This window comes from Citrus clementina, unplaced genomic scaffold (genome assembly GCF_000493195.1).
Source record: "Citrus clementina cultivar Clemenules unplaced genomic scaffold, Citrus_clementina_v1.0 scaffold_7, whole genome shotgun sequence".
Lineage (NCBI taxonomy): Eukaryota > Viridiplantae > Streptophyta > Magnoliopsida > Sapindales > Rutaceae > Citrus > Citrus x clementina.
In genome coordinates this window covers 17,081,845-17,105,467 of record NW_006262075.1, presented here as the reverse complement: position 1 = coordinate 17,105,467, position 23,623 = coordinate 17,081,845, and the positions used below count along the sequence as shown (strand labels likewise).

Sequence of the window (23,623 nt, the reverse complement as noted above, 5' to 3'; positions counted from 1 at the left end):
CCCTTTCTTAACCGCCAGCTTGTGACAAGCTATCCCGCGGTCAATACCTGGCATATCCTCATGAGACCAGGCAAATATGTCTGCATGGGACTATAGACACTTCACCAGCTCGGCCTTTATTGCTTCGCCCAATTCTGATCCGACCTTAACAACTCTGCTAGGGTCACTCCTGCTTATAACAACTTCCTCCAGCTTCTCAACAGGTTCCTGGCGACCATTTCTTGAATCTCCTCGGTTATCTAGAGAGGTAACCTGCAGCGTTTCCTTGGCCGCTGTAGCATAGCAGCTCCTGGCCATTCTCTGGTCGCCCTTTACTACACCCACAACTCCATTTATTCTGTATTTCAACGCCAGATAATGCGTGGACATTACACATTGGCTTGTCCTCATGAAGGGTCTCCCCAATATCATCTGGTAAGGACTTCTTTCCTCTACCACGACAAAGTCCAGCATCATCGTTCTTTCAAAGGGCTTTGTCCCCACAGTAATTGGGAGTTCAATGGACCCCATGGGAGTTAATCGTCAACCTCCAAATCCCTTTAATGATGTGTTTGTCCGCTCTAGCTTTAAATCTGAAATCCTCATATCATCTAGGGCCGACTTAAACAGAATATCGACTGAGCTGCCCGTATCCACCAGTATTCGCCTCAATTCTGTGCTAGCAACCAATGCTTTAATCACCAGTGCATCCTCATGAGGATACAAAATGCCCTCTTCGTCATCCTCCGTCCACATGATGGGAACTCGCCGCACTCTTGCCTTCTTGGCTGCTGGCAAATTTAGAAGCACCTCTCTGCCAGTCACGGCATACCTCCCATAGTTCTTCCGTGCTCTGTTTGAATCCCCGGCCAATGTTGGCCCTCCTGCTATAACTTGGATAGTCGGCTGTTCTCGTTCCAAACCCCTTTCAACTCCTTCATCCTGTGCATATTGCGACTCACTGACGGGGGACACTCCATCTACGTACTCATCCAAGTACTGGTTCCTCACTAAATCCTCCACCTGAATCCTTAGGTCACGGCATTGGCTGATAGTATGACCGTGAGTGTTGTGGAATTTGCAGAACCTGCTCTTATCACGCTGGTGAGCGGGTTTCGTTATAGGGGTCGGAGTATATAGCAGTCCTCGTCCCTCGATCCTTTCATATAGTTCCTCCATGGAGATTTTTAATGGAGTATATCGTCTATATGCCGCGCTCTGGTCAACCAACTGAACTGCTCGGCTATCATGGATGTCACTTCGGGCTGGTATAGCCGGTAACTGCTCTGGTCGGCCAGACCTGTAATTGGTCGCGTTTACCTCTCTGGGAGTGCGGTGGTAAGGGTGGGCAGTCACCTGCCTGAATTCTCACTGCCGCTCTGGGATCGGGGGGCGCGGAGGTTGAGCCCGGCTGTGTTGGAACTGTTGTGCTCTCTGAGCTATGGGGTAAGGGCGAGACCGAGCTGATATTCCGCCCATCCCCGAAGATTCTCCAGTTCGCTTTCCCGACCCGCTCCCTTTCGGGGCTCTTCGTTCTCTTCGCCTCAGCTCTTCCAGCTGTTCACTTTTAATTCTTGCTGATTTTTCCTCTTCGATTTCTATATCTCGTTTCGCCTGCTCATACCCCGACGAGTAATTCTGTACGAGGGGGCTTCTTAAGTTATACCACAACCGGCCGATTCTTACACCTTCTTTTAATCCCCTCAACGCCTGCGGGTGATTAAAAGCTCCCAAATCCAGCACAGCTCGGTGATATCGTTTTACGAAATCGCAAAGGGATTCATGCTCCTCCTGCTTCATCCCCATCAGCTCCATCATGTCATCCTCTGGGGCCACCGCCCCTCGGAACTGCTCGGCCAACTCCTGGCACATCTGTTCATACCCCTTTATTCCTCCTCGGGGCAGCTTGCGGTACCATTCTCGGGCTCGTCCCTCTAGTGTCAACGGGAACACCCTGCATCTCTGAGCTGGTGTCAGCCCCTGCACACCCGTCATGTCGTTGAAACGCTCAATGTGCACCAACGGGTCACTTCGCCCGGAGTATTTAAGGTCAGGGAAGCGGAAATCTCTTGGGATTATGGTGCTCATGATCTCAATTGATAACGGGGATTCTTCATCTAGCATTATCCTCCAGCTCGGGGGTTTCCTCTTGCCCTGCATCTCCTCTATCACCTGCGCCAATCTGCGCACCTCCCCCTCCAATTCTACAACACGATCAGGATCACGTGCAGCTATCTGATCACGCTCCTGCTCGACGTTCTGCAACCGCTGTCTGAGCTCTCCCTCATCAACACTGGCCCCTCGGCCATTTATTTTCAGTACCCGTTCGGGGCGAGTTTGGTCTCTCCCTTCATCCACGTATTCCCCTGGGACCCGACCAGTACTTCGGTGGGGATGCACTCCGTTAGGTTGGTCTGCGGGCGGAGGGATTTCCCCGACCCTACGCCCCCCGAGGCTGGGTTCTGCTCCAATTCCATCTCTTCCCACGGGGGTTTCACAATCCCTTCTCCGCTCGTCCCTCAGCTCAAACAATACGGCCGCGAGAGTCTCCATTTGTTTCTCCATCCGCTCCAGTCTATCTTGCATCATCCTCTCTCGGGCTTCATTTGCAATCTCCCGGAGAGTAATTGTCTCCACCGTTTCATTGTCCTCCCTTAAAGTATCCTTTCTTGACGCATCCATATCCAATTGCTCGCTGCTTCTTCGGTACTTACTAATTTGGTGGTAGCTTTTTATTCAGCTCCCCACAGACGGCGCTAAAATGTTGATGCTGAAATCTGCTCGCCCTTGGACCGACCAGATTCTGTCACCAACGTTTGTGTTATCAACTGTCACTCGAACCACTGGGGTTGGAATCGCCCTTCCCTCTCTCACTAGACCTGCGTTCAGCAAAAACGGATCAGAGACGCCGGTGGTTTTGCCGGCGTAAACCCTCCGATGCCTAAGTTAGCACAAGGTGTTTACGGGAAAACAGTGTAATATGGATTTAAGAAATTTGTAAGGAAATGGCCTGGTTGCAATTTGGCAGCGTTTCCCCTCTCTCAGTTTTTCTGTCCCTGTCTTCTTCGATGTCTTTCTCTTTTATAGCCGCCCTTTGTCCCACGTTTTCCGTTTGCCCCTTATCCCTCCTTTTTCGGGTGGTGGTAGCCCCTCATGGGACTCTAACTGTTAGATTGTGGGCAAACGTGGATCTCGCGTGTCCTTCAACCGTTCTGGGAGAAGCGCAACTACCGTGATTTTGTGAGATCGTGTTCCCGCTTTCCTGGGGATGAGTATCGGCTCGGCGTATACTTCTAGTCGGTATGTTTTCCTGGTCGCATTCATCTCGGGTCGGCTCCTGTTTAACCCCGTGTTCTGCTCGTACCATATAGCTGAAAAGATCCGTGCCGGGGCGGAACCAGTAGCATGGCCGACCTGGTGCCTTTATGTACTCAACAGCACTTAAACTTATTATTACTATAACATGCTTTTGACCTTGATAATTTTGATCATGATTAATTAATTAAATTAGAAAATAAGAAATTAAGAACTTGTTCTTAGATCAAGTATGCAAGATTTGGTTCAACCAACATGAAGGACACTGTTTAACTTTTAGCTTAGCAAAAGGGAAAGGGAAATCGAGATAGTCCTTTCGAAAAAAAAAACCTTACGGGGACAAACAAAGCAACTTAATAGAGAGTGGGATCTCATGCTTTACTTAAAGACACCCAAAAATAAAATCAAGACCGTAAAAAGATTCTCAACTTATTTTCTCTGTACTTCATTTTCTCATTAGAAAATATAAGGAGAGGGAAAGAAATTATTCTATTGTTTGACTTAACCTTCTTAATATTTCAAAATGCATTTAAACTCTTGTGAATGTCAATTTTTTTACTGATCGTACCATTTTATCTTTGATAGTTGTCTGATATTATTAATAATTATAATTAATTAAAAAATTAAATTTAAAATTATGAAAAAAAGCAATGGAATTTCAAAAAATTTAATTAATTCTAAAAAGTATTTCAAAAATATTAAAAAGTGAAATGACAAATTTATGATATATATTTTCAAAACTCTCGAATTATTATTCTCCAAAAAATAGTATATGTATACTTATTTTGTATTTAATTTTTTAATTAATTAGGATTAAAAATTATTCAATTAAATAACTAAAATTATTTATATTCCCAACACCAAACAACCATTAAGGGTAAAATGATAAGATCAGTAAAAATGTTGATACTCATGGATTTGGATGTGTTGTAAAATATTACAGAATCTTTGATTAGTTTAGTAAAACAAAAGTGATGTTTCACCTTTTTTTTTGCTTGAAAATATCAACTTCGTATATTATTCCCTATAGTAATCAATAAGTTTATAATTTATTTCTTTATTAACTATCAAATAGAATGTATTTGTTCTCGCAAAAGCTTAAATTTAAATAAGAGAGAGCATCCTAGACCAAAATGAAAATTTCACGTATTTTATAAATCTAATATAACCAAATTAAGCAAATAAAGTTCAATTTGAAGGAAACTACTTGATCATAAATTGAGCAAATTATTACAACTATGGAAGTTTTAGTTTTTGCTCAAAATCAATAAGCGAATAAAACCGAAAATAGTCTAAAGTTTTGCTTATTGGCTAACATTGTTGCCAAAAAAAATTCATCTTTAATGATGGAGAAATTGTTTAACCCAAAAGTTAAACTGAGAACTCGCAGAGGGGCCAAAAGACGGGCCCAAATTGAAGAGAATTTACATATGGAGAAATTGAATCATATCACGTTAGAGAAATAACGAAATCCAAAAAATTAAATAGATACTAGTATTTAACACAGGTCTTAACATTTAAAATAAATATAAAACACATTGGTCTCACACTCTAATACCGTTTCTTCAAGATACTTCATTTCCACATCTAATTTAGGGGTTTGGTGACACAGGTCCACAAACCTTAATATATGAAGTACTAGGAACCGCCGGATTCTGATACCCGCTAACAAAACCCGGTGTCTTCAAATAACACAACCCTGTTCCATCAGACAACGAAGTGGATGCAGCACAAGAACTAGAAACCAAACAATTCAATCTACAAGCTGATATCCCTGAAAAGAAAACCTGAGAACTTAACTCAGGCTGAAACGTCAAGAACTTGGTGTGCTGCAATTCTAGCATCGTAGCATTCCTCCGACAACTCTCGATCTCCATTTTTCTCTTGCACCCTTTCCTACTATCATTTCCATCAATCATTTCAAAATGTTGACTTGGACATTTACATACCGGATCCGAACTTGAATCATTATAACCACAAATACCCATATTCCCACAATAACCATAGACCTGACATTGGTCAGGAATAGCTGCCCATCTTTTGGTCACAGTCCCAGTACCTCTAGCAGAACTATAGATCCTCAAATTACCATCACTATCTAATCTCAAGAACCTCAATACATCACTACCCTCAGCATAATCACTACTATAAGCAATAATAGCAGCACTAGATAATGTCTCATCAAATATTGACAAAATTCCATTTGGCTGCAAACTTAAAATCGGTGAAGTCAAATTTGATTTGAAGCCTTCATTATAATAAACAACGCTATCATTCCACCTCAAAGTTAAATTCCCTGGTCTAAGGAGAGTAAATGAATAATACCCAGATCGCAAAATCTTTCCATAAGTGAAATTCTGTGAAGGAAGGATGGCATCGGTGGGATTATCAAACGAGGACCAAGCGGAAACGCTATCGTTTTTGAGGAGTTTGAAGTTGCCAGAGTCATCAAGACAAGCAGAGGAGACATTAAGACTTCCGGTTGAAGAGTCCCAGATGATGGCACCGGTGCCATTGACGAGGCGGAGAGTGCCGGAGGGGTGAAGCTGAAAGGACCCAGATGAGTCAACGGCGGTTTTTCCGGCGGTCCAGACGGGAACTCCGCCGGAATAAGTGATAGCGGGAATGTAAGAAGTTGGTGTTTTTTGAACGAATGTGAGAGAAAATGTGCTGTTTGGTGAAGGCCAAGATTGGTTCAAGTAATTTGAAGCGAAAAGAGTGGAGCCTAAGCTTATGTTTGCAAATGAAAAGCTAAAATGAAAGCTTAGTGAGAATAGTAGTGTTATAGCTAAAGCTGAAAATGTGAGTGTCATTTTTGGTCTGTGTAGTGTTTATGGTTTAATGTCTGGGACATTTAATCAGGAGATTGATTTGGTTGAGTTATGTGTTTTTGGTTTGTGCTTGGTTTTATACAGAAAAAGGAAGAAAGAAGATTTGAAAAGGAAATTTTAATTAAATTTCAACTTTCAAGCTGCTGGTTGTTTACGGAATGGCAGCCGTCGTATTTTGATTTCGTCTCTGTTATTTCATTTGAGCAATGAATGAGTAAACGTTTGGTTCTTTGAGTTTTAGAGTAATCACTAATGAAATCAATTTATAAATGTATAATAATTTTCATGTGCGGATGTTTACATTTTGTAAAATATGGATTTCAATTAGATAGGGTCTCACATTTTACAAAATGTAAATGCTCCACATACTACAGATATATAGATTCATGAGAGTAGCTGCCGTATATTTATTTATTTATTTTTGTCATGCTTTTTATCTATAGTCCAAATTAAACTAGTTCTTTTCTTAGTTCGGTACTTTGGTTGTAAGGAAGATTTGAAATATCAATTTCTTGCTTTTTCTAGAAGAGATCTGACATAAAATTATATTATTTTTTCTAAAAGTAAGAGATGAAAAAAATTAAAACTCTAAATGGTTAATTAAAAAAAGGAGCCGGCTAAGTTACGTTAAACGTAACTTACGCTAGGCACAGCAACAATGACAAGTCCCGTCACTACTACTGTTGCTGTGTCTGGCGTAAGTTACGTTTAACGTAACTTAACTGGAGCCTTAAAAAAAATGTTTAAAAATCACTTCATCAAACTTTTGCCATAATTTTCATGTTCATGAGAATATGTTAAATCAAATAAATGTGATCAGACTGATTTGAATCGAATATGGTACAACTAAATTGAAAATTCAATAAAAATTAATGATTTGATTATTATATCTTTCAAAAGTTGAGAAAATTAGAAAATCGCCCATCTGTCTTGGTCAAGGCTCTACCATACTGAAATTGAGCACCAACTTTGAGCAGTCTTTGTTAGTCAAAGAAAAGGAAAAAGAAATCAAAATTATAATTAAAAAATCGCGTTAAGGGTGGAGCACATATGCCCCTTCTATCACAAATGGCCAAATGAAATTTCTTAAAGAATTAATTTTTCACAATAGAGTCCTCCAAGAAAAAGGATAAGAAAACTACTTTGCAGTCCGTACGAATATATCCTTATAGCATGACAAGAGTTTATTTTTTTCTATTATTTTTTTCTTAATTAGTACTTTCCCTCATGAAGACTAAGGCTCTATTTGGCAAAATTTTTTAAATAAAATTTGTTTAAGTAGAATTTTTATAAAAAAAAATTTATTGTTTGGTTGTCAGTGAGAACTTTTATTAAAAATTACAAAATTATTTTAATTGGTAAGTTTTAAAATTATGCTATAAAAAATGAAATAAGATTATGAAGTACGTAAATAATATTTTAGACATCTTAATATTTTCAAAAAAAAAATTTCAACCCCGTTCTCAAAAGTCTAAAATTTAAACTTTTGCTACTATGAGGAAAAATAACTTAATTTGCAAAAACTCTACTAAAATTTGAAAAAACTTATATGTTGGATTAAATAAGCACTTATGACCATTAGATAAATGATACCAAATAGGCACTAATGCTTGGATCCTAAGGTTTGTTTGGTGTAGTTTTTTAGATAGAATTTATTCAAATAAAGCTTTATAAGTGGAACCCTTAAAAATAGAGTTTTATTTTAAAAAAAAAAATTATTTGGTTGTAAATAAGAGTTTTTATTAAAAAAATTTAAATTACTTTACTAATAAGTTTTTTAAATTTTGATATTAAAGGATCGGAATGAAATAATAATATAAAATATATAATAGACATTTTCGACAATTGAAAAGCTCTAATCCTAAAAAAAATTGAAAATTTAAACTTTTATTAGTAAGATAAAATAACTTATTTAAAACCCCTAAGCTTTATTTAAAATAAAACAAAAAATAAAGAATTAAATATGGTAAAAAAGCATGGGCTACCCCAACGGATTTAAGTCCATCCTTTTACATGAGGGCATGAACATAGACCTAAAAGTCTCAAGTGTGTGAGGGGACTTGGACAAGGGTTTAAAGAAAAATATCAGGCCAACTCTACCCTCTATATATTTCTAAATAATTGCTTTTAAATTAATAATTAAAATAATAAATCAATTTCTAATCATTTTAGATTCCCTATCAAATTTAATTATTCAAAGGTAAATTAATTTAAGACCTTCAAGCTTTAGGTACCCTTAATTTTTTTTTTTAATAGGAGGTAGCAGATGCAAGAATTAGAATTCAATACTAAAAAGTTAAAAAATGTAAGCTTTTATTTTATTTATTTATTATTTTATTTTTAAAAAATTATTTTTTAATTTATTGTTGGTTATAATAATTTATTTATTAGTACCCAATTACAATTTAAAACAAATTAAAAAATTATCTAAAAAAACTGTTGAAGTCCAAGCATACAATGATCTAGCCCAGGCGCAGCCCTCCAATCTTGGATGGATTGTTAGAGGGCTTGGGCTTTTTTCTACTAACATGGGTTTAGACTGCGCTTAGAAAATCCCAATTCGACCCGTCAATTTATCATCCCTTCTTACAGTCATTAAATAAAACGTACCAAACAAACAATAAACATAACCACAGCATTTGAGTCTAAATAATATAACTTAATTACCATACAAGTCCGCTATTAATATCCATCATGAATAGATGAAATAATAATTCATAAAAAAAATAATAATAAATGTTAATAATAAGTAACAACTGCAGATAGTTGGGACTTAACACTAAAATAATATAATTAGGATCTCAAACATAACTGAAATTTGTTTCACAAATTGAAAATGCTCTACTGCTTACCAATTCTAATAAACTGGACATATAGTTGAAACTTTGAAAGCGTAAATTTTCCAATGCTATGCTGGCTATGGCCTTTTATCCCATTTCCAAGTGGGTCAACAAGCAGCAAAATTGATTTCCTCACTTTCCCTCGGTCCCATTTCTCGAACAGGATCATGAGAACAAAATCTGCTTTTCCGTGATTCAATCTTGTCGATTGATTAACTCACATCTTTTAATCGAACGCTACTCGGAACATAAAAATTTACTTCTCGATGTAACTACTTAGCAAAGTCCCCCATAATTGCGTATAATGCCATGAGGTTCCAGAGGCCTAATACTGACAGTAGTCAGTGTCTCTGGCGCTGAATGTCTTGAAGAGCTAGCCTGAGTAGACCCCACGATATTCTCGCAAGTTTCAATCAGGCAACGCCTACATTTCGGGCATGAAGAATGTGATCTGAGCCACTTATCGATGCAACGAACGTGAAATCCGTGGTTGCAGATGGGCAGCATCCGCACACGCTCACCAGGCAAAAAATTTGAGAGGCAAATAACACATTCTGTGTCCAAGCCTGGAAGCTTCAACTCTGTTGAGTAATTTACAACAGGAAAATTCCTGAGAGCCTTTTTCTTGATTCCTGAGGACTTGCCTGACGTGGTCAAGGAATTTGCATTAGACTCAGAATCTAACAATCTTGAGCACCTTATGAATACGCACTTCAAAAGGAAATGAAACCCAAGTGAGCAAATTAAGGAGCATATGAGGAATGAGAGGACTATCACAACATTTGAGTGCAAGCAACTTTTGGCTGGGTAAGGAGGGGGAGCAGCTGTGATTGGTTCTTGGTTATGAGGATTTTGTATTAGCAACTTTCTGGACTGAAATTTTCCAAGAAAATCTGGTAAGTGTTTAGTGGATAAGAAAGAACTTGTTGGCATGATTACAGACTTGATAAGTCTAAACTCTGTGAGGTGGCACAGCACTAGAGCAGATAAGGGATTTATATATAAGAACACTTGGAGGGTTAAATTCCTTTGTCCATGATATGATTGATCTTCTAATGATATGGGTAAGCTGTCCGTAAATACTTTTATAGCTGTCTTATTCTTCTTTTTGCTGGGTAGAAGATAAGATCTATGGGACAGTCAATTTGAAGCTTGTGCTGTCACTTTCAACAAATTAAATCGAGTTGGTATTTGATTATAGTCCTATATTTTTTAGTCCACGTAACCACATTATAATATTTTCATATGTGGCCTAGCTTCCACCAAAATTTTGTCGTTTCTAATCAAAGTGACCCGTTCCTAAAGACATTATTTATGGGAGCTAGAGTGGTAGTTAAAACTATTCTTGATAAATGATAAAGTTACTTTTTATCGGAAATTTATAAAAATAATCATAAAAATTTTACTGTTTTTACAATTAATTTTTTAAATTTTTTTTCTATCAATATTAATCAAATACACACTTTTCTTTTTAAATTACCTTTGTTTACAAATCAAAAGCAACTTTATTTTTCCTCTTTCGTTAAACCAAAAGCAGTTTTCCACTTTTGAATCATCACCAACAACGGCAAAAGACAACGATAAACGCCGATGGCGAACAATAAAAGTGAAATCCGATCATAATTTATCTGGATCCAACACTAATCGGTATTACTTAGTGGTATGAGTTATTTTCTGAAGTTGCTCGAGAGTTTCAAGGAACTGCAGTCGTGGATGAATCTGGCGACAAGCTGCCTATCGCACGAAGCTTTGTGCGACAGGCAGCCTGTCGCATGAAATCCCGTGCGACAGGCAGTCTGTCACACCAAAAGGCAGATTCATTGCAACCTACTATTAATTTGATAGTGCTCAAATAATTTTTTTTTAATAATTTCAGGTTTAATGGATTCAGTTGTACTTGAATTGTGTTATGATGGTTGGTGGGAGACGTTAGAGGATGGCCGTATGGAGTATGTGAATGATAAAAATAGAGCTTTTTTTATTGGGAAAAATTGTCTGTTCGATCAGTTTTTGGCAAAAGTATACAAGGCGTTACAAATAAATCCTAATGAATATAGTATCACAATGAAGACAACTTTAAGGTCTAGTAACACATTATATCGTATATGTGCACTGCCCATGGATATATTTGATGATGAAATGGTGAGGGTTGTGTTGCATATGGCATCCAATGTAGCCAATTTTGGATGCATTCCTATATTCGTTACCACATCACCTCGAGTTCCGAGCGAAGATATTGAGCCACATGTCGATACAGAAACTTCGTTTAGAGCAAATATGTCTGGCCCCGATAATGAAGAAGAGGTGTTGCCAATGATAATGTTGCTGCAGCAATATTACTCTTCAATCCACGACAATTATGACAACATTGATGATAACGGCATTACGTTACAGGATGTTGAAGCAACAGTATTCTCCATATCACAACAATAATTTCCAGGACAATGATGATCTTCATGATGAGACAGAGGGGGATAATGTTTGTGCAGAACCTTCTAATAGTATGAGGGGCACTCATTTTAATAATGATGGTAATGATGGAGGAGCCGGCCCTTCGAATATTCTGTCGTTTCAGCATGAGGATGAGTGTGAAGACAATACTCATATGAATAACAGAGGCAATGGACCTATTCCTCCTATGGTTCGATTGAGAAGGAGGATTGTCCCCGTCAGAAGTCTTGCTCTAATTTTGCCTTCGAACATGGTTGCTCCAAGCTTTGTTAGCAGTTGTGACTCAAATGATATCAGTGTGGGTCAGGGGCGGATCTAGCATGTGACTAGTGGGGGCTTGAGCCCCCACTGGCAAAAAAAAAATTAAAATTAAAAAAGAAAAATATTTTAGTTTTTTAATTAGCCCCCATAAAAAATTTATTAAAATAATCACTATAAATTATAAATCCCCATAAAATTTAAATTTTAACTTTTAAGAATTATAAAAACTTATAGTTTAATTAAAAATAATGATAGCCCACCACTCAAAATATTTTCAATTCTAAAAAATAGGATTAATTCTTTCAGTCTCTATAATAATACTAGAGCGAATGTTTTCAGTAATGAAACTCATGAAAAATCATTTTTGGAATCATATGGGATAAATGATAGTTTGATTGTTTATATACGAAACAATAAATTTAATAATATTGATAATGAGTCAATTGTATAACATTTTTAAAATATAAAAATGCGCAGAGAATAATTATAAATGTACTAGCAAATATTTTATATATTTAAAATTTTAGTTTTTCATATTTTATTATTATCTAATTTAGCCCCCGGTAAATTATTTTTCTAAATCCGCCACTGGTGTGGGTAAGCTATTTGCTGAGAAGAATGAGTTTATATTACAACTACGCAAGGTTGCCTTTAGGGATAAGTTTGATTTCAAGATTGCACGGTCTACAACGACACGTTTCGAGGCTCACTGTTGTTCGGAATCATGTAAATGGCGTATTCGAGCAACTAGAAATTCGAACGAGCAAAATATTCCTTGGATGGTGCGGAGAATTGACAATGTACACACTTGTCATAATGAGATTTTGGTTGATTGACAATATCTCAGTCTGGAATGCTTGGCATGTAATCCTTCACAGTAAGCCAATATTTTCTACTATTCTCCTTTGAATTTGGCTCAAGGGTTTGTAAAACGTCCCCCCGCCATAAATTCAATCCAAAATTTCAAGTAAGTATACATAATTTAAATTTAGTAAAGTTGAAAAAATAACTAATACATATTACTTACAAGATGAGATTCGTCGTTGAAGAACGAATAAACCTCAGCAAAGTTGATTCTCGAAGACGCCATGGGCTTCCATTGCACGATGCAAGGAATCTTCTTCTTCGTTTTCACGACCCAATTTGGTGCGACAGCACGGGTGCCCCCGCGCGCGCGCTGCTGCCCAGCGACGGGCGGGACTTGGGCAAGCGACGTGCACGCTCTAGCGCCCTTCGCTGGGCAGCGGTTCTACACTCCCAAAACACCAACAACCACCACAAACATCACTACCACCACCACTACTATTATTCTCAAACTACAACCACTATTATTCTAAAATTTCATTTTAAATTAATGAAATATAAATAAAATGGCTAACCTATGTTTTGTTGAAGGCTGTAGATAGTAGATCGGACGCCGATAAGGGATGGAGCCGCCGCCGACGAGGGCTGATGTTGCCGCCGACTATGGGAGTTTCTTCGATTTGGGAGAGATGAGAGAAAGAGAGGTTGTTGGGGGAGAGATGAGGGGTATTTTGGTTTCAAAGGTTTTTTTTATGACTAATGTTGATAGAAATTTATTTGGAAGGTTAAGATGAAAAAAACAAAAACTTTTATGACTATTGGTATAAATTTCCCCTTTTTATCCTCCCTTTCTATATTTATAACTTGAGGAAAGTTTAATCAAATTATAATCAGCTGATTGCTTCATAGATTATTCAGTCAGATATCATACGGGAGAGAGTTACATATAAGGGTGACTTTCTCAACAAGTGAACGAACGAGTTGAAGTAGAATCAAATGCTTCAATGATTGGATTTGGCGTACTTCAGCTCCTGTGCAAAAAGGCTATCATTCAGCCATTCAGGCATTTGAAGATGAGCCACGCGTAGACATAGAGAGAAAGAGACGGATCCCCACTTACCGTAGGGTGATGTCGTGACATAAGCGCAGCTGCTTGTCTTCTCATTATTAGTCAAATTTCATAATTTTTCCATGTTGTTAAGAAGACGATGCGTGTCTACTCTATAGATTTTCATTTTGTTTTGGTTGAGATTGTTGATCCGCCTTTTAAGAAGAGAAGGAAGTTTTGTGCCATACTGGGATTCTACGGAGAGGTGGCAAAATTTTCAATTTTGTTCAATTTGGACGAAGATATTCTCTGACCACATCAAAAGAAGAGATCCAACTATATGTGATCAAATTGAAAAAAATTGGGGACCGCTTAACATAAAATCAAGTTTTGTAAACCATAGAAATAATAATTAAAAATCGCCTCAAGACTGGAGTACACATGGCCCTTCTATACAGAAGACCAAATGGTATTTTGTAAAGAATTAATGAGTTTAAAGTAGTAGCACTCCTCCAAGAAAAAGCTCGGAAGACTAATATTTAGGCTGTAAGACTAAGAATATGGCAATATGGCTTGTTAATAATTTTACATTTTTTTCCCCATAATATTTATCCCTTGGAGGATTGGAATTCGAATGATGGACTCATGAGGATTCTACACCAAAATTTTTAGTCCTAAGGAATGCATTGGAAATATGACCATTTACAATAAGTTTTGCAACCTCCGTTACAAAATGAATTGACTGAATGATCGACTCTAAAGCATTATTTCAAATGCAATTTCCATGTGTTTGAAGGCTTTTTCCAAGAAAAAACAGCAAACTGCCTCACTCGGCTGAGATCAGCTTCAGTCCCACAAATCTCGAACAGCCCAAGCTCAACAATCATGAGAACAGATTCCTTTTCCGTGCCACGCCACGAGAATGAAATTGAGTTCCCAAGGTCATTGCTTAGCTCATTCCCCCATAATTGCATATGATACCTTCAGGTTCCAGAGGCCTAATACTGTCGACAGTTTCTGGCACTACCACTGAATGTTCTGAAGAGCTAGTCTGACTAAACCCTACACTTTCCTCGCATGTTTCAATCAGGCAATGCCTACATTTCGGGCAAGAAGAATGCGATCTCAGCCACTTATCGATGCAATGAACGTGAAATCCATGGTTGCATTTCGGCAGCACCCGCAGACTCTCACCTGGCGCAAACTCTGAGAGACATATAACACATTCTGTGTCCGAGCCTGAAAGCTTCAACTCTGTTGAGTAATTCACCACAGGAAAATCCCGAAGTGATTCTTGCTGAATTCCCGAAGACTTGCCTAACGGGGTCGAGGAGTTTGCATTAGATTCAGAGTCTAACAGTCTTGAGCACCTTAAGAATACGCACCTGATGAGAAAATGAAACCCGAGTGAGCAAACTACGGCGCTTATGAGGATTGAGAAGAACATCACAACATTGAAGTGCAAGCAACCTTTAGCAGGGTAAGGAGGAGGAGCAGCTGTGATTGGTTGTTGGTTATAAGGATGTTGCAGTAGTAATTTTCTGGAGTGAAATTTTCCGATAAAATCATGGGAGAGTTGGGTGGATGAGAAAGAGCTTGCTGGCATGATTAGAAAAATTATTAAGTTTGATCTTGAGGTGGCGGAGCAGATATGAGGGTAGTATATATAAGAAAGTTTGGAAGGTTAAATTTCTTTTTCAATAATATAATTGATCCACTAATCATTTATGTAAGCTGATTGTTAATACTTTACAGCTGTCTTAAGTACCCTGCTTTTTTTTATTTTTGGCTAGGAAGAAGATAAGATCCACGAGTGGGACAGCTATTTGATTTGAAGCTTGCTCTATCACTTTCAAACAATAAAACAAAGATTCGAGCAATGCTTTAATTTATTGAGTTTGGTGGAACTGTTTTGTGATAGAATTCGATTATAATAATAAATATTAGATTAAATTTATTATTATGAGTTGACGGTTATTATTAATATTTTACGGTAAAATAGTTCCTCCATATCCACTACTTAATTTATAAAAATAAAAGCACTCACAAGATGGAGAAAAATCTCAGGAAATAAATTGAATATTTTATTGACGGAAGGTATTAAAATAAATTCGAATAACAAAACTTATTTATATTAATACGTAATTTATTCAAGTTCTCATAAATTTATAGTTGAACAAGTGTGACAATATATAAAATATATATAACAGAAATTTTAATAAAAAAGAAAAATAAATTAAACGGTTATGATTTATGACTCCTAATTATCGTACATCAGGATTGTATTTGATTTTAGTCCATGATATTTTTTTTTTAGTTCAGATTATTTATGTAGCATAGCCTCCACTGACCAAAGTTTTGTCGTTTCTAAACAAAGTGACCTATTTCTCAAGTTAGTGTCTGATTGGAGCTAGCTAGAGTCGTTTTACTATTCTTGATAAATACTTTTTTCTTTCTCTTTCATATTTTCAGTTTTAGGAAAGTTTAATCGTCATTATCAGCTGGTCGCACCTTTACACCATGTTCAAATTTTGCTTACCAAGTTAGACCCTATAATTTCGTATCAAGTATTTTTTTTTTCTTTTTTATTAGTATAAGCATAAAAACGAGGGGAATGGAACACTTGTCCAATGGCTTTGATATTATGTCGTCTAACTCAAAAAAGTTTAAGCCGTTGGATCAAAGCCTAACAAATATAATAGCTTTTTCTTGACCTTATACAAATTTATATTTTAACTTAATATTTTTTTACCGCCAATAATTCATTTTAGTGCTAATTTTTTAACTCATATTTGTTTACTCCATGAATTTTTATGTCTACGCACTCAAAAATTGGTCTCAACTGAATGTTATACGGATAAAATGTGAAAGTATACTCGGCCACCAAAAAAGTTACCCAAAATTACAAGTGGGATTATCTTTACAGTGTATATAAAAAATTCTTTGAACAGAATATTATTGTCGACATGTATGTAGTGGGAGATCGAGATGTTTCTTTTCTTCTTATTACAAGTTTGGTTCTTAGGCTTTTGTGATGTCGAGTGACCAGAGATGGGCCAAGGTTGGTGGAAGCCTTCAATTCGCATGTACTACAAAACTAATTGTTTGGACCCATGTGAATTATGGGGATGGATAAGAACAAGGAGGTGTGTCTTGTGAGGGAGGGCACTGGTTATTAGACGACACTGATGGAAAATGATGATAGGTGCCCAGTTCTGTCCAGAAAAAGGAAGAAGATTCGACTTTCAGCTTTAGCATAAACCATAGGTCAGTCCTTTTTGCCAATCTTTTATGATGCTATTATTTTATGAGAATGAGAATGGGGTAAAATGAGAGTGAATTAAAAATGAGAATTGACTGAAATAAAAATGAGAATATGTTGGAATGTTATTGATGTGTTTACTTGATAAAATAAATGGGAATGAGAATTAATTTATTAAAATATCCATAATATTAATAATTAATAAAAATAATTAATTTATCATTATTAATAATATTATCATTATTATTATTATTAACTTTATTATTTTAGTTATTATTAATTATTGTTAATATTATTTTTATTAATATTATCATTATTAATATTTTTTATTATTATTAAATTTTATTAATTTTATTATTTTAGTTATTATTAATTACTGTTAATATTATTTTTATTAATATTACATTATTAACATTTATTATTATTATTATTATTATTATTATATTTTATTATTTTAGTTATTATTAATTACTGTTAATATTATTTTTATTAATATTACATTATTAACATTTATTATTATTATTATTATTATATTTTATTATTTTAGTTATTATTAATTACTGTTAATATTATTTTTATTAATATTACATTATTAACATTTATTATTATTATTATTATTATTATTATTATATTTTATTATTTTAGTTATTATTAATTACTGTTAATATTATTTTTATTAATATTATCATTATTAACATTTTTTATTATTATTATTATTATTATTAAATTTTATTAACTTTATTATTTAGTTATTGTTAATAATGGTAAATTAATTATTTTTATCATTATTTTTATTAATATTATCAAGTCGATGAGAATGGAGCTCCCATTCTTGATGAGTTCAATAGTCCAATTCAGGATGCAGTTGCTACCCTGATTTTGACCATATCCCTTCATTTCATAGGTGACCCTTCACACCTTAGAGATAAGAACGCTGAGTTACTACACAATCTCAGGTGTAGGAAACTTAGTGAATTCCAAAGCTATAAAACTACTTTCTTCACTAGACTCTTCCTTGGGGATGATGCAAATCATACAACTTGGAATGAAAAATTCCTTGCAGGTTTACCTACCCTTCTAGGAGAGAATGTTAGAAATTCCATTAAAGCCTTGTATGACAACCGTATTCCTTATGACGAACTTATCTATGGTGAACTTATCAATTTTGTCAACAAAGAAGGTTTAAAGATTTGTCAAGATTTGAAGTTACAAAAACAACTAAAATGGGAGCTTAGGAAATCTAAGCAAGAATTAGGTAGTTTCTGTAAACAATTCAATTATGACCCCTTTAAAACTTCTACTTCTAAAGATTGTAATGGTAAGTGTTCTTTAAAACCTTACAAAAAACATTAAAAATAAAAAAGCCATAGGAAACCATTTCAAGATTTTAGAGAACTTTCTTATAAGAAACCCTCGAGGCCTTATAAGAAATCCAACTTCTCTAAAAAGAAAGAGTTTAGAGCCAAACCAAAAATCCCTTTTAACTACAAAGAAGCCACATGTTACAAATGTGGAATGAAAGGCCACACTGCAAAATTCTGCAGAATGAACAGAAAGCTCCATGAGCTTGGCCTTGATGAAGAAATTCTTTCTAAAGTAGCCCCTTTACTTATAGAGTCTTCAATGACATGAGATAATGAACCTCTACTGGTTGATGAGTTAAATGACTCTGAATCTGTTTCTTCTAGTGGTTCCGACACCAGTAATTCAGATTCCTATTTAAAGAAAATCAATGTTTTAACCAAAGAACAAGAGACTTTTCTTGAGATTGTTAAACATATTTATGATCCAAATCTTCAAAAGGAATACCTTGATAAACTTTTAAAAACCCTGGATTCTAATAAAGCAGAAACTTCTAAAGTTCCAATTGTTAAAAAGAATTCTTATGATCTCATTGAAATTTTGGGTAAAAAGAAAACAAAGAAAACAGTCTCCAATATCCAAGACCTTCAAAAAGAGATTAAAGAAATCAAACTTGAGATTAAAGAATTAAAAGAGAATCAAAAAAATGATTCTGAAACTATTCAACTTCTCTTACAAAAACAATTAAAAGATAATTCTGATAAAGAAGTTGAATCCGATGGTGATAATGAACAAAACCTTGAAAACATTGAATCTGTGCCCCATGATTTTCTGTTTGTTTTAAAACAAATCACCACCAGAAAATACTTGATTAAAATCACTTTAATTTTTTCTAAAGATTTTGAAATTGACACCATTGCCCTCTTTGACACTGGTGCCGACTTAAATTGCATTAAAGAAGATATCGTCCCTATAAAATTTCATCAAAAAACAAAGGAAAGACTTTCTGCCGCCAATAATTCAAAACTAAAAATTAAATCAAAAGTTGATGCCTCAATACATAACAATGATTTTGAATTTAGAACTTCTTTTCTTCTTACAAATGACATACACCATATTGTCATTTTAGGAACTCTGTTTATAAATCTCATTACCCCTTATACTGTCAATTATGATAGTATATCTTTTAAAGCAAAAAATAAGAAACTTGTTTTCCCTTTTATTGAGAAACCAAAAACAAGAAACTTAAATATTGTTAAAGCTTGTTCTGTTTACCATAACCAAATCAATGTCATACTCAAATCTAAACAAAATAACTTGTTTTGTTTAAAAAAGGATTTAAGTTTGCAAAGAATCGAAAGTCAGTTACAAAATGACTTTATACAAAGAAAAATCTCTTATTTTAAAGAACTCATTGAAAAAGAAATTTGTGCTGATTTACCATCTGCTTTTTGGAACAGAAAACAACATTTGGTAGATTTGCCCCATGAAAATTCTTTTGATGAAAAACAAATACTCACTAAAGCCCGTCCAATCCAAATGAACATGGAACTGGAACAACACTGTAAAAATGAGATAAAAGACTTGGAAACTAAAGGACTCATCGTAAAATCTAGATCTCCGTGGTCTTGTGCCGCTTTTTATGTAAATAAAAATTCCGAAATAGAAAGAGGAACACCAAGACTTGTAATAAATTATAAACCCTTAAATAAAGCATTAAAATGGATTAGATATCCCATACCTAATAAAAAAGATTTGCTCCAGAAATTGTGTTCTGCCTTTATGTTTTCAAAATTCGACATAAAAACTGATTTTTGGCAAATTCAAATTCACCCTAAAGACCGCTATAAAACTGCTTTTACTGTTCCTTTCGGACAGTATGAATGGACTGTTATGCCATTTGGTTTAAAGAATGCACCCTCAGAATTTCAAAGAATCATGAATGATATTCATAATTCTTTTTCTGAGTTTTGCATCGTCTATATAGATGATGTGTTAATTTTTTCTCAGACAATCGATCAACATTTTAAGCACTTAAAAACTTTCTATCTTGCCACTAGAAAGGCTGGTCTAGCTATTTCTAGCTCTAAAGTCTCACTGTTTCAAACAAAAGTCTGATTCCTCGGTCATCATATTTCCAAATGAACAATTACCCCTATTGAAAGATCTCTTGCATTTACTGATAAGTTTCCTGATAAAATTCTTGATAAAACTCAGTTACAGAGATTTCTTGGTAGTTTAAATTATGTTCTTGATTTCTGCCCTAACATCAATAGGATGTCTAAACCATTGCATGATCGATTAAAAAAGAATCATGTGGCATGGACAGATGAACATACTAAAGTAGTTTAATTAATAAAGAATTCTGTAAGAAACATACCATGCTTGTTTCTTGCAAATCTTGTATTACCTAAAATTGTTGAAACAGATGCATCAGATTTAGGATATGGAGGTATATTAAAGCAAAAAGAAGATAGTAAAGAACATATAGTACAATATGTTTCTGCCCACTGGAATGAATGTCAGAAAAACTATTCTACTATTAAAAAAGAAATTATTTCTATTGTCTTATGTATTTCTAAATTTCAAAGCGATTTATTAAATCAAAAATTTCTACTCAGAATTGATTGCAAGGCTACAAAACATGTTTTGAAAAAAGATGTTCAAAATATTACCTCAAAACAAATTTTTGCAAGATAGCAATCTATACTAAGTGTTTTTTATTTTGAAATTAAATTTATTAAAGGCGATACAAATTCTATCCCTGATTTTCTAACCAGGGAATTTCTTCAAAACAGATAATGATGCCTAAAAAGAAAGACAAAGGCAAAGCCGTTCTTAAAGACATCGAATCACAAGCAACCTCCAAAGAACCCCAATCAACCCCCTCTAAAGAAAAATTGCTTTCTTCTACCATGCCAATCAAGTCTTGGATCGACATGATAGAAGATCAAGAAGCCCAGTCTAAAGCCCTTGCCTCACATGAGCAGGTAAATGAGTTGATGCAATTCATTTCTAAATCCCCTGAGCTTATGCTCGCTTTACAAAGTTTTTCTCAAAGCCAAATTTCTCCTAAAGAAAATATTTCTAAAGAAATTTCAAAACCCTCTTCTCAAAATGTAGTTATTTCTTGTGAAAGTTCATCTTCTTAAATTGTTCTTTCCCAGCCAACACTTTCAAAAAAATCTTCCGATTGGTTTGATAAAACTCATTTCCAAAATATTTATCTATGGAAGATGGTTTTTACCATACTGATCCATTTCAAGCTATTTCAAAGTTTTTCCCTAAATGCTGGTTTTTCAAACCGTGGGATTTGACAAAACCCCAGTCTTATTATCAAAGCATTTTAGAAGCCACTGAGTCAGTAAAATTCAAACATTTCTTTCTCAGTGAAACCCATTCAGAGCCAGCCTACTCCACGGCTACTATCCTAAAAGTCTTGAGCCCAAACCAGTGGGGTGATCAACTTCACAAACAGAAAAACTTCCCTCCAAATTTTTAAATGTGTTTACCACATTGTTTGTCATATTCCTATTGGGATTACCAACAAGCCTGGTTTAACACATTTTTCATACAAAACCCAAAGAAATCCCATTCATGGTTATTTTTCTTCAATTCAAAAATAACGGTTCAAAGCCTCCCTAATTGGTTTCAACAATAGTGGAACTCTTTTGGCCCAATACCACAGATTCTAACTCCGAATGCCACCCGTTGTTTAAACATCTTTAAAGCACATTACATCCCATCTGAGTCCGAGAAAATGTTTCCCCCATTTCTTTGTTTCTGTACAAATTTCTTCCTTCCATGGGTATGGATGTGGAATCTCAGTTATCACACCCAAGAAGCCCAACTCATCCTACAAAGAACCTTTAAAGTAAAATGGTGGTCAAAGTTTGACGAATAGTCCAAATTAACCGATACCCTCATCCAAAATCGGCTCTGTTCTAAAGGCTTCTTACCCCCCACCATTAAAGACGTCAAAGCCCAAGAAACCTTTCTTACCCAAAAATCCAAAGCCCAATCTCTTTTGGCCAGCGCCAAAACTGAAGAAGAATATTTTAAAGTTATGGAGCAGCTCCTCACCTCAAGATCAAAGTTTTCAGTTGCCGACTCCTCTGATGACGATGAAGAAAATGAAGAACCATTTATTTTTCTTGGAGACGAAAATGAAGATGACTGTTTCGAAATCTTCTCTCCAATAAAAGCATTGTAAATAGTTATCATTTGTTTAAATTAAAAAAAAAAAGTAATTTTTTCATTTTATTCTGCACTACCATTATATTTCCAGTATTTTCTTTATGTATGTACCCTCGGGTGGTCCCCTAGACACAAGTGAGAGCGCACATGTCTCTTCACCCAAATTATCTTTGTATTTTAAAGAATATTCAAAGATATCTCCAAAGCTACAGTTTCGCTACAGTTGAGAAGCTACAGTTTCGCTACAGTTGAGAAGCTACAGACTCGCTACAGTTAAAAGATCCATTTTGTATTAAAATCGGGAGGAAGACTTAGACTCCTCAGATTTTTAGAATTCCAATTTTCTTTCTTTCTTTCTCCTCTCTCTCTCTCTCTCTCCCTCTCTCTCTCTGGGAATCAGGAATCCAAAGACGACAAGGAATTTTCCTGTCTTCAGATTAATTTCCCATTTCTTCTATACTTTTCTTTAAAGAAAAATAAAGCAAAGAAAAATCAAATGTAAGATTTGTAATTCCTTTTAAAGTTTGTAATTTTAAAGTTCTGTATGTTTAAATTTCTGCAACTTAATTTCCGCAATTTATTTTAAAGCATTTAAATTTCAGTAATTTAAATTTTATGCATGCTTTGCAGACTGATCTGTATCAGATCTGCCATATAACTGCTACGTTCCTCTGAGGCAACGAGACCTGATCTCTATCCTCAGTTGTATTTTTCTTTTCTCCCTCCATCCAATCAGAGTGCTATTTTTGGAATCCAGATTTAGTACTATCTATGAGCCTATAGATCTGTTGCTAGGCTTGCTTAAAGAATCTAATTAATATTTGGTAAAGCAATAATTAAAAGAGTATATCGGCTGGAAAACTTGAACATGCGGGATATTGATCTGTTCTAAGTCAGATCTGGTTCCAAAGGCAGACTAGTCTCTGCACTGATTAGGGTTCAACAACGCCACGCACCAATTTAATTATAGTTAAAAGCAACCAACCGCGTACCAAAGCAGATCCATTAATTTCTTTTACTTTCATTAAAGTTTCCGATTGTAAATCTTTTGAATTAACATCCTTCCTTCGATCCTATTTCCTTCTGGTATCAAAGCTATAATTAAATTATGTAATATAGTTGAATAGAACCAAATAGGACATCTAATTTCTTTTACAAGAAAAAATAGTAATTTTTTTCTTTTTATTCTGCACTACCATTATATTTCCAGTATTTTCTTTATGTATGTACCCTCGGGTGGTCCCCTGGACACAAGTGAGAGCGCACATGTCTCTTCACCCGAATTATCTTTGTATTTTAAAGAATATTCAAAGATATCTCCAAAGCTACAGTT

The 23,623-nt window shown here is 35.2% G+C and overlaps 4 protein-coding genes across 4 annotated transcripts; all 4 read right to left on the bottom strand.

Annotated features, from left to right (window-relative positions):
* Positions 1-522: 522 nt before the first annotated feature.
* On the bottom strand, positions 523-1,158 carry LOC112096988. The gene has a single exon (XM_024181248.1). It carries the CDS (start codon positions 1,156-1,158, stop codon positions 523-525), a length of 636 nt encoding a protein of 211 aa, XP_024037016.1.
* Positions 1,159-4,815: 3,657 nt separating this feature from the next.
* Positions 4,816-6,199, bottom strand: LOC18036694 (G-type lectin S-receptor-like serine/threonine-protein kinase At1g34300). Its single transcript, XM_006427786.2, has one exon. It carries the CDS (start codon positions 6,105-6,107, stop codon positions 4,887-4,889), a length of 1,221 nt encoding a protein of 406 aa, XP_006427849.1. The 5' UTR covers positions 6,108-6,199; the 3' UTR covers positions 4,816-4,886.
* Positions 6,200-8,854: 2,655 nt separating this feature from the next.
* Positions 8,855-10,001, bottom strand: LOC18037674 (RING-H2 finger protein ATL10). The gene has a single exon (XM_006427785.2). It carries the CDS (start codon positions 9,896-9,898, stop codon positions 9,242-9,244), a length of 657 nt encoding a protein of 218 aa, XP_006427848.1. The 5' UTR covers positions 9,899-10,001; the 3' UTR covers positions 8,855-9,241.
* Positions 10,002-13,957: 3,956 nt separating this feature from the next.
* On the bottom strand, positions 13,958-15,194 carry LOC18037673 (E3 ubiquitin-protein ligase ATL76). Its single transcript, XM_006427784.2, has one exon. The coding sequence runs from the start codon at positions 15,133-15,135 to the stop codon at positions 14,479-14,481; it is 657 nt and encodes a 218-aa protein (XP_006427847.1). The 5' UTR covers positions 15,136-15,194; the 3' UTR covers positions 13,958-14,478.
* Positions 15,195-23,623: the final 8,429 nt, after the last annotated feature.

Coding starts and splice junctions, on each gene's coding strand:
- LOC112096988 (XM_024181248.1), bottom strand. CDS start 1,158: ATGGAGGAACTATATGAAAGGATCGAGGGACGAGGACTGCTATATACT.
- LOC18036694 (XM_006427786.2), bottom strand. CDS start 6,107: ATGACACTCACATTTTCAGCTTTAGCTATAACACTACTATTCTCACTA.
- LOC18037674 (XM_006427785.2), bottom strand. CDS start 9,898: ATGCCAACAAGTTCTTTCTTATCCACTAAACACTTACCAGATTTTCTT.
- LOC18037673 (XM_006427784.2), bottom strand. CDS start 15,135: ATGCCAGCAAGCTCTTTCTCATCCACCCAACTCTCCCATGATTTTATC.